Source organism: Saccostrea echinata, unplaced genomic scaffold, assembly GCF_033153115.1.
Source record: "Saccostrea echinata isolate AGI-Se365-2 ecotype Australia unplaced genomic scaffold, CSIRO_AGI_Sech_v1 ptg000030l, whole genome shotgun sequence".
NCBI classification, from domain to species: Eukaryota; Metazoa; Mollusca; class Bivalvia; order Ostreida; family Ostreidae; genus Saccostrea; species Saccostrea echinata.
The window spans coordinates 2,611,749-2,627,500 of NW_026889779.1; the positions used below are offsets into that span (position 1 = coordinate 2,611,749).

Consider the following 15,752-nt stretch of genomic DNA (forward strand, 5'->3'; position numbering starts at 1 on the left):
TTGCCAGTATCACAATTTCTTGATGTTTTTATTTACTTAGAAATTTACAAACAGTTTAAAAAATCACAAGATAACGGGAATTATGATTTATTTGTGATATATTATGAAGAGATAGAAAACAGATATATGAGCAACTTGTCGTCAGACCTTAATTAGAAACTGTCAACTTTTCCACTGTTAGTTTGTGTAACTATTATTTCTTACCATGGAAACAAAGCGTAACTGCTACAGTGAAATCAATTTTTTGATAATCACATCGTTTAAATGTAAAAATGAAACTTATACTGAAGATCACTATATTCTCCTGACACCTTGATTTCATGAGATAGCTATTTAGTAATTATAATGGAGAATTTTCACAAATTATTACTGTTGTATATAATCCTAAACAATACAAATATATGCGAGAATGAAATTTTTGCGAGCAGTCAGGTCTCATGTAATTAACCAAAAATAAAATTTCTTGCAAATAAAAAGTGATTTACAGTAATACTGACATTGCTTTCCCAATTCTGAATATTTTTAGCAGGATATTAGAATATTCCAGTTTTCTAGAAATGCTTATTTTATCAGGCTGAGCAATAGTTGTCATGGTCGTACACCTGTAGAGAACAAACTACTGTGGTTAAACTGGTCATGAACCTTATGGAATAATTAGACAATTGAATAGAGATGGGGGTATTTTTATGGCAATTACATAAACATATGACACCTCATTGATGAATGGTGAATGTGATAGAGAAAATAGGGGATTAGATAACGTAGATTCCTTGATTCTGTTATCAATGATGTAACTATTTTTATAATATTTTACATGTTATGGATTAAGAAAGCATTGTAAATTACACATATGGCAGTACAGTGCTAGTATTGACTTGGTATAGGGGAATTAGCATTACACAATATGGCAGTACTGTACTTGTATTCACTTGGTGTAGGGCTGTGTTCTTAGGTAAGTAATCCATAACAATTCTCCCCTTGCAGGTCTCTAAGGGAAGTTGACTTACAGTATAAGACATGCTTACTAAGTAAATCTCAGTTATAAGCCTGGATGTTAATGGCATGGTTAATAGTGTCAAAACATTGTGAAATGTAAATATTATGGTGTATTTTAGGCAATAACAGCACGAGGTGGAGTGTTTTTGGAATCTCCTGTAGTTGGAAGTCGAGTTCCTGCTCTGGAGGGACAGCTAATCATCTTAGCAGCGGGTGAAAGAAAGCTGTACGATGAATGCTACTCTTGTTTTGAGGCCATTGGAAAGAAATCTCTGTATTTAGGTCTGTAAAAAAAAAAAATGGAATGCATCTGATGAAAATGATAAATGTGAATAAAGTAAGAGTTATCTTTCTTTCCACTCATTCACTGTATGAATATCTTCTTTCACCAAAAAAAGAGTTCTCTTTCTTTTTGTATTATCCCTTTGTGTTTTGAATTTGAGAATGTTTATGAACAGGGGCAGACATTGGAGCTGCCACTAGAATGAAGCTGATTGTGAACATGGTGATGGGGACCGTGGTAGCAGGATTGGCAGAGGCCATGGCAATGGCAGAGAAAGTGGGTCTGGACCAGGAGGATGTGGCAGAGGTTCTGTCAGTGGGGGCATTGTCTTGTCCCACCGTCATCCACAAAAGTCAAGGTCAGCTATACCCAAGCCATTAATATTCTTGATCAGATAAAGCAAAAATAATAATAATAGGAAACCGGGATGATTCTTTAAAAATATACAAAATGTTTATTCTGATAAAATAATTGCCAGTTTATACATACTGTGAAATTGGAAATTTTCATGGGGATTTAATTTATGTTGTTTTTTGGTATGAAGAGACAATCAAATCCCCCATGAAATGGGAAAATTTCATACTGCTATATAATGCTTCTCCTTCAACCATGAAATATTATCCCCTCGAACCAATGATTTTTTTCTCCAAACCATGAAAATTTGACCCTATGAAAATAACTGATTTTTGCAGTATATTATGCAGGGCTAATGTTGGACTTGTTGAGTGCATCTGAAAGTTCAAGGGATTGATTTCCACACAGATCTTCTGTTGCATGACTTTTCTTGAACAGTGCACTTCTTTTTCCATTGGCAAGAACAATCTATACTTATAAATTAATAAATTTTGCAAATAAACTCCGAAACGGGTGCGCCAGAGTTCTTACTTACTCCTCTAAGAATAAACACGATACAAGATGATGTCCGTAAACTATATTTAGATTTCACTTGCATTGTAAGTATCGTACATTAAATTAAAAGTCTACTTTTATTTTCTATAAACAGCCATGAAATAGCAAAAACGTGAGTACGGTAGCGTTTCCGGTTGGCGGATCAAAGTTACTGTCAATTTTTAATGAAACTGACAACAAGCAATCGTTTATTTATTTCCTTGAACGTCATTACTGAATTATTCAATCAAAACTTGATTTAAATTATATAAAAGAAATAAGTTGTGATAACCGATTAAAAAGGGAAATGTGCAAGTTATTTTCGTCATTCACCGATCGTAATATTGACGGAAGCTTCTAGAACATCATATAGCATCAAGCCCGATGTTTAAAAGAAAAAAAATAGCTTTTGTGTGAATGGTCATTGAAATAATGGTAAATCATTGATATATTTTTATATCGAAAGACTATTACATATATGTAGTAGGTTTTCCTAATAAATTTATCGGTAAAATTTGTATATATTCCTCACTGAAAGCATCGGGCAACGAACCCGAAGTACAATTTGTAATTCGTAATAAACTTGCTTACATGAAAAGAGAATATCAATGAATAAGGCATTATTCAAGTACAATTATGTTGTATAATTTTGTGCTTTAATTTATACATTTCAGTTTTTTTCTGAATACAGTCTTTTGTATCAAATACTCGGCCTATTCCAGTGGCGGATCCAGGAATCTTGAAAAAAGGGGGGGGGGGCAACCAGTTTGGGGTTGGGGTAGGGGCCCACGGACACACCAAAAAAAATAATTTATTAAATTTTATGTATATTTTGGACACAAAACGGGAGGGGGGTTGGGCCTCCCTCTAAATCCGCCAGTGTATTCATATGGCATTAAATAAAAGCTAATTTTTACACAGGTACTTTTAGGTCTTGGATTATAAATATGTATACATGTACCTTATTGATATGTAAAAAAAAAAGAGGTAAGATACAGTTTTTACATATCAATAAGGTACATACATATTTATAAACCAAGACCCAAGTACCTGTGAATTTTTACCAAAAAAAATCTATTTCTCAGTAAAATGTGCATATTCACTGCTTTTATTCGTGACTGAAATGAAATAAGAGCATTTGAAGTACAATATCCATAACATAGTACATTGTATATAACAGGTTTCACAATAAATGTCAATTAATGATTTTGTTATTTAAGTTTTACGGGGGGGGGGGGGTTGGAGACGTACTTCTACTTCATGCGGGATTTTGAAAAAAGTATTTCTTCCTGCTATAAGCCTGTAGGCTGTCAGTAGAAATTACAATATATATATTATTAGATTTTTTTCTGTTGGTAGTGGTATAAATTCAATTCCCCGCGCTTGTGCGGGATTTCATCTAGTGTCCTAAAAAGAGTGGAAAACATCCTGATGTGTGTTCCATGTAGATTTACTAAAATCAAAAAAAAAAAAATTTAAAAACTTGTGATAGCAGTCTCCTTTATCCAGCAGTGATCTGTCTTATGTGCTTATTTTCCCAATGAAATATCATGAATATCCTGTATAAAGTTACTCTATTAAGAAGTCACCTGTGTAACACAAAGCAAAATCACCATTTTTTTTCTCTACTGGTGCCATTTTTTCCAATTACATGACCACATTTTAAGTCTGGTGATTCCCAATTTGTTTTCTATTGTAAAATATCAATCCCATGGTAAAAAAAATATCCTAATTAAAACTATTTAAATGATTGGACAAGCATATAAATTATAGAACAAATGTACTTAATTAAAACTCAAACAAGGGTGTTCATGACAGAGAAAGTAAGCTGGAAAACGAACATTATGAGTCTGTTGAACTAAGAAACTGGAATCTAGTTTTAAACATTCCTCATGATATGACACAATATTAAAAACAACTTTACTTGTCTTTTAATGGATATGATAAATATTTCCTGATTAGTTTCTGATTATTAGTTCACATTTTGGCATGCCCAACTCTGATAGCTGTAGAACTGTGTAAACACATGACATGCAGCCTAGTAAACCTGTATTCTATATAGAAACCCAAAGTACTGCTTGTAACAATGAGCATAGTTTTACTCATTTCCATTACTGTTCATCCTTGATTTGATTTGATTTCTAATCATAATATAAGAAGTAAGAAGGGTTTTTAAACTAAATATGATATACAATTTTTGTATGTATATATATATATATATATATATATATATATATATATATATATATATATATATATATATATATATATATATATATATATAATTTCAACACGTTACCACATACAAGTTACCGGTACTTAAAATATGCAAGCATTTGCTTTAAAAAGTGTTGACTTCATTTCCAGTATGGTTTAGTTTGATTGAAGTCTCTTGGGATTTGTTTGACAGTAGAATTCAGCAATATGGATAAAAGTTCTTACACTTGTAGTTAAAATTTTGTACTTCATAGATTAATTAGATCATTAATTTTGAGGTTACAAGGTCAAGGGTCAAACTGGACATAGGAAGATATCGACCTCTTATATATTTCGTAAGAATCATTTGTTTGATAGACATCAAACGTGGTACACTTGTTCCTCCTTAGTACATGCAGTAGATGACACCTAGTCATTTTGAGGTTACAGAGAGTGTACTGTCTGCTCAATATCTTGAGAACCATTGCTTGACAGACATCAAATTTGGTACCCTGATAGAAGTAAATTACTCCTTGATATTGAGACCTGATGGATATCGAACTTGGTATTATATTTGCCCCCTAACTAGTAAAACTATATTACAGACATTCTAAAGTTCATCCTTTTTTAATATTGCTACATGGGGGGCATATATGTGTTTAAACATTTGTTTCTCTGCTTTCAGCCATCCTTAGCCAGCGATATGACCCCCATTTTCCACTACAACACCAGCAGAAAGATCTGAGACTAGCACTGCTGTTAGGAGATAAAGTAGAACAACCATTGTATGTGGCTTCATCAGCTAATGAGGTAATACTACCATATAGAAGCTTCTGGTTTATAGAGAGACAAAGTAGTACTGTCAGTCTTTTTTAAACTTTAGAATTTGTGTAATATACATACATATAATTTCCAAGAAAATATAACTTTCATGACATATTCTTTAAGAGGTCATTTAAAATATTGAACTGACATTTTTTGGAAGTATTTATATTTGAAACTTTGGTCATCAGAAAACTTTAGTTCTCCAATGTTAGTTTCGTATTTAATATGTGTACTTCCCTAAACATATTCGGTAGTCATACTCAGAGGACCACATGTATGTTGTGAATTCACTATATATACTTTAACAAATCTATTATACAGACGTAACAAATTATAAATTCAGCGAAACAATTTCAGAGGTCCCCAGGACTTCACTATAACCCTGTTTTACTGTATATCATTGCATGAATAAGTTTACGATTGATTTTCTCTCATCATGAATTTTCCTTTATTCTTCAGCTATACAAGAAGGCTCGCAGACTTGGGTATGGAGAGAGTGACATTTCTGCTGTTTACCGTGCCTCCAGTAACTGATTTCGAGTGAGAGAGACTTGTGATTCACTGGGCATGACTGTAATACATGTGACTTAACCGTGCAATGACCCTGGTGATTAATCTGTAGAAGCACCAATTACAGTATTGAGGATAGGTGAAAAGTGCAAAAATTCTGTTCTTCTATGAAGAAACGTAATCACTACAAACGTCATTACACTGAGATTTACGTCATTTTACTGAAAGTTATCTGCTCCGAGAGGGACCATGTGATCTCGTCACAGATACAGTGATGTTTTAGAGATTTTTACAAAGTCGTGTAGTAAACTTTTATTTAGTTGTTTCAGTTGAGTAATTATCATTATTAGTTCATTTTATATAAATAGTTCATTTTAAAGAATATGATGTGATTTTTTTCTCTCCTTTTTTAAGTAGGTTGTTCCATTGGGATTTACTTTAAACAAAAAAAAAAAGGAAAGAAAATTTGTGTAGTATATGAGGTGCCATCTGCATGCATTCATGAGAAGATATGTGAAGGAAAAAATCATAATTTTGTCACCAACATTTAAATCAGTTTATTGTTTTCCTACATTTCTCCTTTTGTATGTGGCATTCTTTCATCCAGATCTAAATTAATGGCAGCTATAGGCTTGAATCTAATGTGCTGTGTTGGTTTCTATATTTGTTTGCATTCAGTTGGAAAAATTTCGTCCAATGAGTGACCATAAATAATTGTAATGGGCAGTACATCAGATGTTATCAACAACAGTGAACTGTCCAAGGATTATATTTGCTTTGTTTAGTGTATCATGTTGAACAAAATAGTGAATGTGTGGTTTGATTATTGTAGAATTAAATATTTTTTAGACAAAATTACAAAAAGAGTTTGTGTGAAATTTATTTAGTTTCATAAAAGAAAAACCTGAAATATGTATTATATACATGTTTGTTTGTTTTTTTTTTATTGTAAATCTTTGAGTATAGGGTCACAACCAGATACAGACTGAGAGCTTTGTATAGAACTGTACTGTAGCATTAAAATCATGTATATGCTGAGTTCTGTAAATAGACACATTTGATGTTGTATATCAAAAAATCATAAACTCCAAAAAATTTTCATGTATTCATTCACTGCATCCATTCATTGAAAACCTCATTAATGATTAAAGTTATGACAAGCTAAAGGAATTAAATCTCTCTTTTTATTTTTCATCAAGATTTTCATCAAGAAAAGAATGCCAGGATACTTAGTAGGATCTATTCCATCCAGTAAATTATTGGGATGTGGGTGAAGTGAGGGGGGGGGGGGGTTAAGATCTTTAGAATTAATTGATGTTTACAACATGTAATAGAACCTTGGACATTTGTGGACAGATGAAGAAAATGGCATATAATTTTATGATTTTTTAGGTCACCTGAGTCACTCAGGTGACCTATTGCTATCTGTTCTCGTCCGTCGGCGTGCGTCGTGCGGTGTGCGTCGTGTGTTAACATTTGAACATTTTTAGCTTCTTCTCTGAAACCGCTTAACCAATTTCAACCAAATTTGGCATATAGCATCTATGGGTGAAGGGGAACAAAAATGGTGAATTTCATGGTCCCTGCCCCCCTGGGACCTGAGGGGTGGGGCTAAAACCACTGAAAATAATGCAATCTTTAAAAATCTTCTTCTTTACTCCAGGACATCAAGCAGTCAAACTGTTGGCATCATAGTAATAAGCATTGAGCCCTCTACCAAAATTGTGAAATTCATGGCCCCAGGGTCAGGGGTTCTGGTGCTAGGGTGGGGCTATATAGAACATATAGTGAAAGTGCATTATTTCTTTGAAAATCTTCTTCTCTGCTCCTGGGTATTAAATAAACTAAATAAGTACATAGTTATGAAGAGCAAGAGTGCCTCATCCAAAATTGTGAATTTCATGGCCCCAGGGTCAGGGGTTCTGGTGTTAGGGCGGGGCTCTATTGATTATATAGTGAAAATGCATGAATTCTTTGAAAATCTTCTTCTCTGCTCCTGGGTATTAAATAAAGTAACTAAGTACATAGTTATGATGAGCAAGAGTGCCTCTTCCGAAATTGTGAATTTCATGGCCTCAGGGTCAGGGGTTCTGGTGTTAGGGCGGGGCTCTATTGATTATATAGTGAAAATGCAGTAATTCTATGAAAATCCTTTTCTGTGCTCCTGGGTATTAAATAAAGTAACTAAGTACATAGTTATGAAGAGCAAGAGTACTTCTTCCAAAATTGTGAATTTCATGGCCCCAGGGTCAGGGGTTCTGGTGTTAGGGCGGGGCTCTATTGATTATGTAGTGAAAATGCATGAATTCTTTGAAAATCTTCTTCTCTGCTCCTGGGTATTAAATAAAGTAACTAAGTACATAGTTATGATGAGCAAGAGTGCCTCTTCCGAAATTGTGAATTTCATGGCCTCAGGGTCAGGGGTTCTGGTGTTAGGGCGGGGCTCTATTGATTATATAGTGAAAATGCAGTAATTCTATGAAAATCCTTTTCTGTGCTCCTGGGTATTAAATAAAGTAACTAAGTACATAGTTATGATGAGCAAGAGTGCCTCTTCCAAAATTGTGAATTTCATGGCCCCAGGGTCAGGGGTTCTGGTGTTGGGGGGGGGGGGGCTCTATTGATTGTATAGTAGAATTGCAGTAATTCTATGAAAATCCTTTTCTGTGCTCCTGGTTATTAAATAAAGTAACTAAGTACATAGTTATGAAGAGCAAGAGTACTTCTTCCAAAATTGTGAAATTCATGGCCCCAGGGTCAGGGGTTCTGGTGTTAGGGGGGGGGGGGGGCTCTATTGATTATATAGTGAAAATGCATGAATTCTTAGAAAATCTTTTCTGCTCCTGGGTATTAAATAAAATAACTAAGTACATAGTTATGATGAGCAAGAGTGCCTCTTCCAAAATTGTGAATTTCATGGCCCCAGGGTCAGGGGTTCTGGTGTTAGGGGGGGGGGGCTCTATTGATTATATAGGGAAAATGCATGAATTCTTTCAAAATCTTCTCTGCTCCTGGGTATTTTTCAAACAAAGGAAGTGCATGGTTATGATAAGGAAGAATGCCTCTTCCAAAATTGTGAAATTCATGGCCCCTGGGTCAGGGGTTCGGGGGGGGGGGGGGGGGGGGAGGGGGGAGAGAGCTCTATTGATTACATTTATATAGTGAAAATGCTTAATTTCTTTCAAAATTATTTATCTACTCCTGGTTATAAACTAAAGAAACAAGTGTATAGTTATGATGAGAAAGGGTGCTTCTTCCAGAATTGTGAGTTCGTGGCCAATGGGTCAGATGTTCTGGTGTAAGGATGGGGCTTTATTTATTTAATAATATGGTGAAAATGCATTTCTTTGAAAATTGTCTATGCTTCTTTGGATGTTCAAGACAAACAGAGTAAAAGTTTTAATATGCAAGGGTATTTTTACCAGAATTTTGAACACCTGGACCATTTAGTCAAGTTTTCTGGTCCTGGCCAGGGCTCTATTAACTTGTATTCTACTGAGCAAAGTTATTCCCCTTCATTCACCTTTGATATTTAATCAATTTACATAATGTATTTGAAAGCTTAATAGAATAAGAGAATTATGCAAGAAAATTTATTGTATAATAAAAAAAGTACTTTCATAGTTTTAATGACTTGGAAATAATAGATGAATAAAAATGAGACAAAAATAACCTATCTTTTTAAATGTTCTTCAACGGCCAAGAGAGGCCATTGTGAGAAGGAATAATATGGGGTTGAATAATAGACATTTTGTTAATAGTCTGCATGGGAATAGTGATAAATGGGGGGGGGGGGGCAGATAGATACTAGACCAATTATTTTGTTGATGCTAATCATACTATTTTCTTGCTGTTGGGCAACAAAGCTTCATTTATCAGTTTATGGATCCTCTAAATTGTTGTATTGTACTCAGGTGACCGTTAAGGCCCTTGGGCCTCTTGTTTTTAAATGATAGATGTAATTTATATACAAAAGTATTTTTATGCCCACGGATCGAAAGATCCTGGGGGTATATTGTTTTTGTCCTGTCTGTCTGTTTGTCTGTTTATCTGTTTGTCTGTTTATCTGTTTGTCTGTCTGTCTGTTGTCAACTTTAACCTTGCCCATAACTTTTGATTGGTTGGAGCTATGACTTTCATATTTCACATGTATATTCCTTGTGACAAGACCTTTCTTTAGGTACCATCATATTTGACCTTTGACCTTGACCTTGGAGTTTGTCCTACTTTTGCAAAATTTTATGAGACTTTAACCTTGGCCATAACTTCTGAACAGTTGGTGCTTGGGGTTTCAAACTTCACATGTGTATTCTTTGTGACAAGACCTTCCTTTGGATACCAACCACTTTGACTTTTTGACCTTGACCTTGGAGTTTGACCTACTTTTGAAAAACTTTAACCTTGGCCATAACTTTTGAACGGTTAGAGCTAGGGCTTTCATAGTTCACATATGTAATCCTTGTGACAAGACCTTCCTTTGGATGCCAACCACTTTGACCTTTTGACCTTGACCTAGGAGTTTGACGTACTTTTGAAAAACTTTAACCTTGGCCATAACTTTTGAATGGTTGACGCTAGGGCTTTCATACTTCACATATGTAATCCTTGTGACATCACCTTCCTGTGAATGCCAACCACTCTGACCCTTTGACCTTGACATAGGAGTTTGACCTACTTTTGAAAAACTTTAACTTTGGCCATAATTTTTAGCTCACCTGAGCCGAAGGCTCAAGTGAGCTTTTCTGATCACATTTTGTCCGTCGTCCGTCCGTCCGTCTGTCTGTCTGTCTGTCCCTCCGTCTGTAAACTTTTCACATTTTTGACTTCTTCTCAAAAACCACTGGGCCAATTTTGACCAAACTTGGTACAAAGCATCCTTGGGTAAAGGGGAATTTAAATTGTAAAAATGAAGGGCCAAGTCCCCTCACAAGGGGAGATAATCAAGAGAAGACAAAAATAGGGTGGGGTCATTAAAAAATCTTCTTCTCAAGAACAACTGGGCCAGAAAAGCTGAAACTTATGTGGAAACATTTTAGGGTAGTGTAGATTCTAAATTGTTCAAATCATGACCCCCGGGGCAAGGGTGGGGCCACAATAGGGAATCCAAGTTTTACATTGAAATATATAGAAAAAAATCTTCTTCTCAAGAACCACTGGGCCAGAAAAGCTGAAACTTATGTGGAAGCATCCTAGGGTAGTGTAGATTCTAAATTATAAAAATCATGACCCCCGGGGGAAGGGCGGGGCCACAATAGGGAATCCAAGTTTTACATTGAAATATATAGAAAAAAATCTTTAAAAATCTTCTTCTCAAGAACCATTGGGCCAGAAAAGCTGAAACTTATGTTGAAGCATCCTGGGGTAGTGTAGATTTTAAATTGTTAAAATCATGACCCCTGGGGAAGGGTGGGGCCACAATAGGGAATCCAAGTTTTACATTGAAATATATAGAAAAAAACTTTAAAAATCTTCTTCTCAAGAACCATTGGGCCAGAAAAGCTGAAACTTATGTGGAAGCATCCTTGGGTAGTGTAGATTCTAAATTGTTAAAATCATGACCCCTGGGGGCAGGTCGTGGCCACAATAGGAAATCCAATTTTTATATTGAAATATATAGAAAAAAAAATCTTCTTCTCCAGAACCACTTGGTCAGAAAAGCTAAGACTTTTGTAGAAGCATCCTGGGGCAGCGTAAATTCTAAAGAATTCAAATCTTGACCCCTGGGTGTAGGGCGGGGCCACAATAGAGAATCCAAGTTTTACATTGAAATATATAGGAAAAATCTTTAAAAATTTTCTCCTCAAGAACCTCTTGGCCAGTAAAACTGAAACTTATATGGAAACATCCTAGGGTAGTGTAGATTTTAAATTGTTAAAATCATGATCCCCGTGGGTAGGGCGGGGCCACAATAGGTATTACAAAAAGATCATCTGGTGAAGAACAGCAGGGCCAAAGTTAGACTTGGTCAGAAAAGCTAAGACTTTTGTAGAAGCATCCTGGGGCAGCGTAAATTCTAAAGAATTCAAATCTTGACCCCTGGGTGTAGGACGGGGCCACAATAGAGAATCCAAGTTTTACATTGAAATATATAGGAAAAATCTTTAAAAATTTTCTCCTCAGGAACCTCTTGGTCAGTAAAGCTGAAACTTATATGGAAACATCCTAGGGTAGTGTAGATTTTAAATTGTTAAAATCATGATCCCGGTGGGTAGGGCGGGGCCACAATAGGTATTACAAAAAGATCATCTGGTGAAGAACAGCAGGGCCAAAGTTATTCAGGTGAGTGTTGTGGCCCATGGGCCTCTTGTTGAATGGTTGGTGCTAGGGCTTTCATACTTTACATATGTAATCTTGTGACAAGACCTTCCTTTGGATACCAACAACTTTGACCTTGACCTTGATGTTTTACTTACTTTTAAAAAACTTTAACCTTCGCCATAACTTTTGAACAGTTGCAGCTAGGGCTTTCAAATTTAACATTTTTTATCTTTTGGCCTGCATTTTGACTTGCATTTGAGAAACTTTAACCTTAGCCATAAGCTGCCATACGGTGTTTCACAAACACATCTTGTTTTTTCTAGGAATAAAACAGATTGACAAAGTATCTTTGGTTGAAAGGAACATGATTAAGGATCTTTATGTGTAAAGTAGAAATTGCAGACAGTTTAAAAAATCTCCAGAACAAGAATGCTGTATTGAAAGTACCATCAATTCATATGTAAAGTTTGAGACCCACTTGTAAAGGAGGTACGTAAGGGGGGGAAAAAACTAGCATGAAGCCCTTTCTTGAACATACTTTCAAACAAATTTACCAGAAAATTTTATTTATGCTGATGGAATCTTAGCTCACCTGAGTTACTAATTAAACTTTATACCAGTGCATATATATTAATATACATGTAGATTCATAAAATGAGTTGAACAGGGTATTTTCGAACCATTTAATAGTCATTTTTTTATCAAACTAGACACAGATTGAGTGTACTTAGAAGTAATTCTAGGGTCAAATGTTGACATGTCCTCTCGTCTGTTCCTCAGTGAAAAAAAAATTAGAAAATTGCATGAAGAGAATTCTAATGAAATTTTAGGCCATATTGTTATTGTTGTTTGTATTATTACATAATATCTTCTTCCAAAACTTGTGTGTTTGTCTAAATGTTTTCTTCCAAAACTTTTAAGTCTATTTTTTAACCAGATAGGTTGGTTGAAATCATTTATTGATGTAAAATCAATTTATTAAAAGGGCAATTGATTACAAAACATTTTACCCCAATGAAGGTTCAGGCTCATTTAAATGTAACACTTTGATGTTTTGAGATTCATATGTTTGCAAGATCAAGATAACCAGGGTGATTATTCTTTATATATAGGCTCTTTTTTTTCTTTTGATTTTGTATTTAATTACATGTACTTCAGACTTCTGTTTTAAGTTCAGTGTTTTAGTCGATCATAAATTTTGAACATCCTGTTAAAATTAAAATACTGGTATGATAATAATTAAACCAATGAACATTATTTTTTGTATATAGGTTTTATGTTAAATTAGAGTGAATATTATTGGAGCTCTTCTGTAGACACTGAAAATTTTAGTGGTGATATTTTCAGATTTCATGTTTTACTCCAAATTATTAGTCTGATGAACCAATTAGTTCTTAGTATGTAGACATCAGGATCTATTTGATTAGTCCTAATGTCTACACAAAGAAAAAAAAGGGTGTGTACCTGAGTCATATGCTGGGTACTAAACTAGAATAAATACTACAAAGGATGAAAGATACAAGCTGGGTCAGAATAATAATGAGGCTTGGTAACCAGGGCTTAACCTTCCAATGATTTGCCTTTGACCTAAATCTTATATTTCCAGATTTTGCATTTATCTTATTTTCAAGATTTCTTTATCTCTTGATACAAGGTCTGAAGTATATGCTGCGATATCTCATGAAATTCTTTTTCTTTTTTTTTTTTTTTTGGATAATTTATTGCATTTTCAAAGGTTTCTTTTTACAAAAAAGGAATATTGAGAGAGAGAGGGGGGAGAGAGAGAAAGAGAGGATTATGAAAATAAGTCTTTCAAAAGTCTCCAGCTTTCATCAAAAAATTCTCTTTCATTATTTTTATAAGATATATATTTTTATAATTCATACATTGTCTTAATAGAGGATATCAACCCACCTAAGGAAATGTTTCTGTTTGTACATTTGTACAGATAAATGTAATATTTGGTTTGTAGAGCAATAATATTTTTAAGCTTGTCAGTTTTCTTCACAGAGCCTAGTAAAAATTCCTTTTTTGAGAAAGTTATAGTAGAGTGGATTCTATCAAAACAGTACTTTGCAAAATTCTCTAAAAGAGCCTGAACATGTTCACATTCCCACAACAAGTGTTCAATTGTTTCAGTTTCTGCTTTACAAAGAGTACATATATTACTGTCAATTTTATTAATTTTATGCAGGAAGGAATTCGTTGCTAGTATTTTATGATTTATTCTAAATTAGAACCACTGAGATCTTATGAAATTCACTTTTACTACTAAACCAGCAATATCAAAATGGTCTTTTTAAGGAATGAAGGAAAAAAAATTCAATGGATTTATAACTTAGAAAATTTTTAAAAGTGAAATTGTTAAGTGTGTTGAAAGTTTTCCCTAATAACTTAGCAAGTTAACAGTGCCAAAAATTCATGACCTTTACTAATACCAATTTTTTAGCTCACCTGAGCTGAAAGCTCAAGTGAGCTTTTCTGATCACCGTTGTCCGTCGTTCGTCCGTCCGTCCATCCATCTGTAAACTTTTCACATTTTCGACTTCTTCTCAAGAACCACTGGGCCAATTTTAACCAAACTTGGTACAAAGCATCCTTGGGTAAAGGGGAGTTTAAATTGTTAAAATGAAGGGCCAAGTCCCTTTCAAAGGGGAGATAATCAAGAAAATACAAAAATTGGGTGGGGTCATTAAAAAATCTTCTTCTCAAGAACCACTGGGCCAGAAAAACTCAAACTTAGGTGGAAGCATCCTGGGGTAGTGTAGATTCTAAATTGTTCAAATCATGACCCCCGGGGCAAGGGCGGGGCCACAATAAGGAATCCAAGTTTTACATTGAAATATATAGGAAAAATCTTTAAAAATCCTCTTCTCAAGAACCACTGAGCCAGAAAAGCTGAAACTTATGTGGAAGCATCCTGGGGTAGTGTAAATTCTAAATTGTTCAAATCATGACCGCTGGGGGTAGGGCGGGGCCACAATAGGGAATCCAAGTTTTACATTGAAATATGTAGTAAAAATCTTTAAAAACCTTCTTCTTAAGAACCATTGGGCCAGAAAAGCTGAAACTTAGGTGGAAGCATCCTGGGGTAGTGTAGATTCTAAATTGTTCAAATCATGACTCCCAGGGGTAGGGCGGGGCCATATTAGGGAATCCAAGTTTTACATTGAAATATGCAGAAAAAATCTTTAAAAATCTTCTTCTCAAGAACCACTGGGCCAGAAAAGCTGAAACTTATGTGGAAGCATTCTGTGGTAGTGTAGATTCTAATTGTTCAAATCATGACCCCTGGGGGTAGGGCAGGGCCAAATAAGTACTAAGGGGGGGGGGGGAATCAGAAGAAAAACAGCAAGGCCAAAGTTACTCAGGTGAGCGCTGTGGCCCATGGGCCTCTTGTTTTTAATGCCCCGCCTATGAAATGTCAGAACATACAGTTTTTCCCTTCCTGTCCATTATTTCATCATTGTCATTCAGTCATACTTAGTTTTCCAGAATATGTTTTGCTGTGTGTATAGATAACGAGCTGATTTTTGGTATAATTAGGTCTTTTTATTGATGACTGACAGATTAAGTTTGAGTTTCATGTTGATTGACCCATTTTCATGAAAGTTATTGCTCTTAGACTTTGAAAATTTCTAATTATCACTGTGCTTTTCCATTGTGCTTGTAGATAATGAACTGATGTTTGGTAAGTTGCTAGAAACATCCTCTGGCAATGGCAAAACATAATTATTGGTATTGTGTTTTTACTCTGGTATACAGGCTTTGTGGCTATTGTATGAATGCTGAAATC

The 15,752-nt window shown here is 34.8% G+C and overlaps 1 protein-coding gene and 1 long non-coding RNA gene across 2 annotated transcripts in view; both read left to right on the forward strand.

Moving 5' to 3' along the window:
• LOC133197103 (uncharacterized) overlaps window positions 1-6,873 on the forward strand; it is a 29,783-nt gene extending 22,910 nt beyond the window's left edge. The window contains exons 11-14 of the mRNA XM_061332947.1: window positions 1,116-1,278; window positions 1,455-1,637; window positions 5,049-5,173; window positions 5,648-6,873. Coding sequence (XP_061188931.1) covers window positions 1,116-1,278; window positions 1,455-1,637; window positions 5,049-5,173; window positions 5,648-5,722 — 546 coding nt within the window. The 3' untranslated portion in view covers window positions 5,723-6,873. The remainder of the gene's footprint in view (window positions 1-1,115; window positions 1,279-1,454; window positions 1,638-5,048; window positions 5,174-5,647) is intronic.
• A 3,507-nt stretch (window positions 6,874-10,380) lies between these two features.
• Window positions 10,381-15,752, forward strand: part of LOC133196201 (uncharacterized) — a 16,301-nt gene continuing 10,929 nt past the window's right edge. Inside the window, exon 1 of the long non-coding RNA XR_009722294.1 lies at window positions 10,381-10,781. This is a non-coding gene — a long non-coding RNA (uncharacterized LOC133196201). The remainder of the gene's footprint in view (window positions 10,782-15,752) is intronic.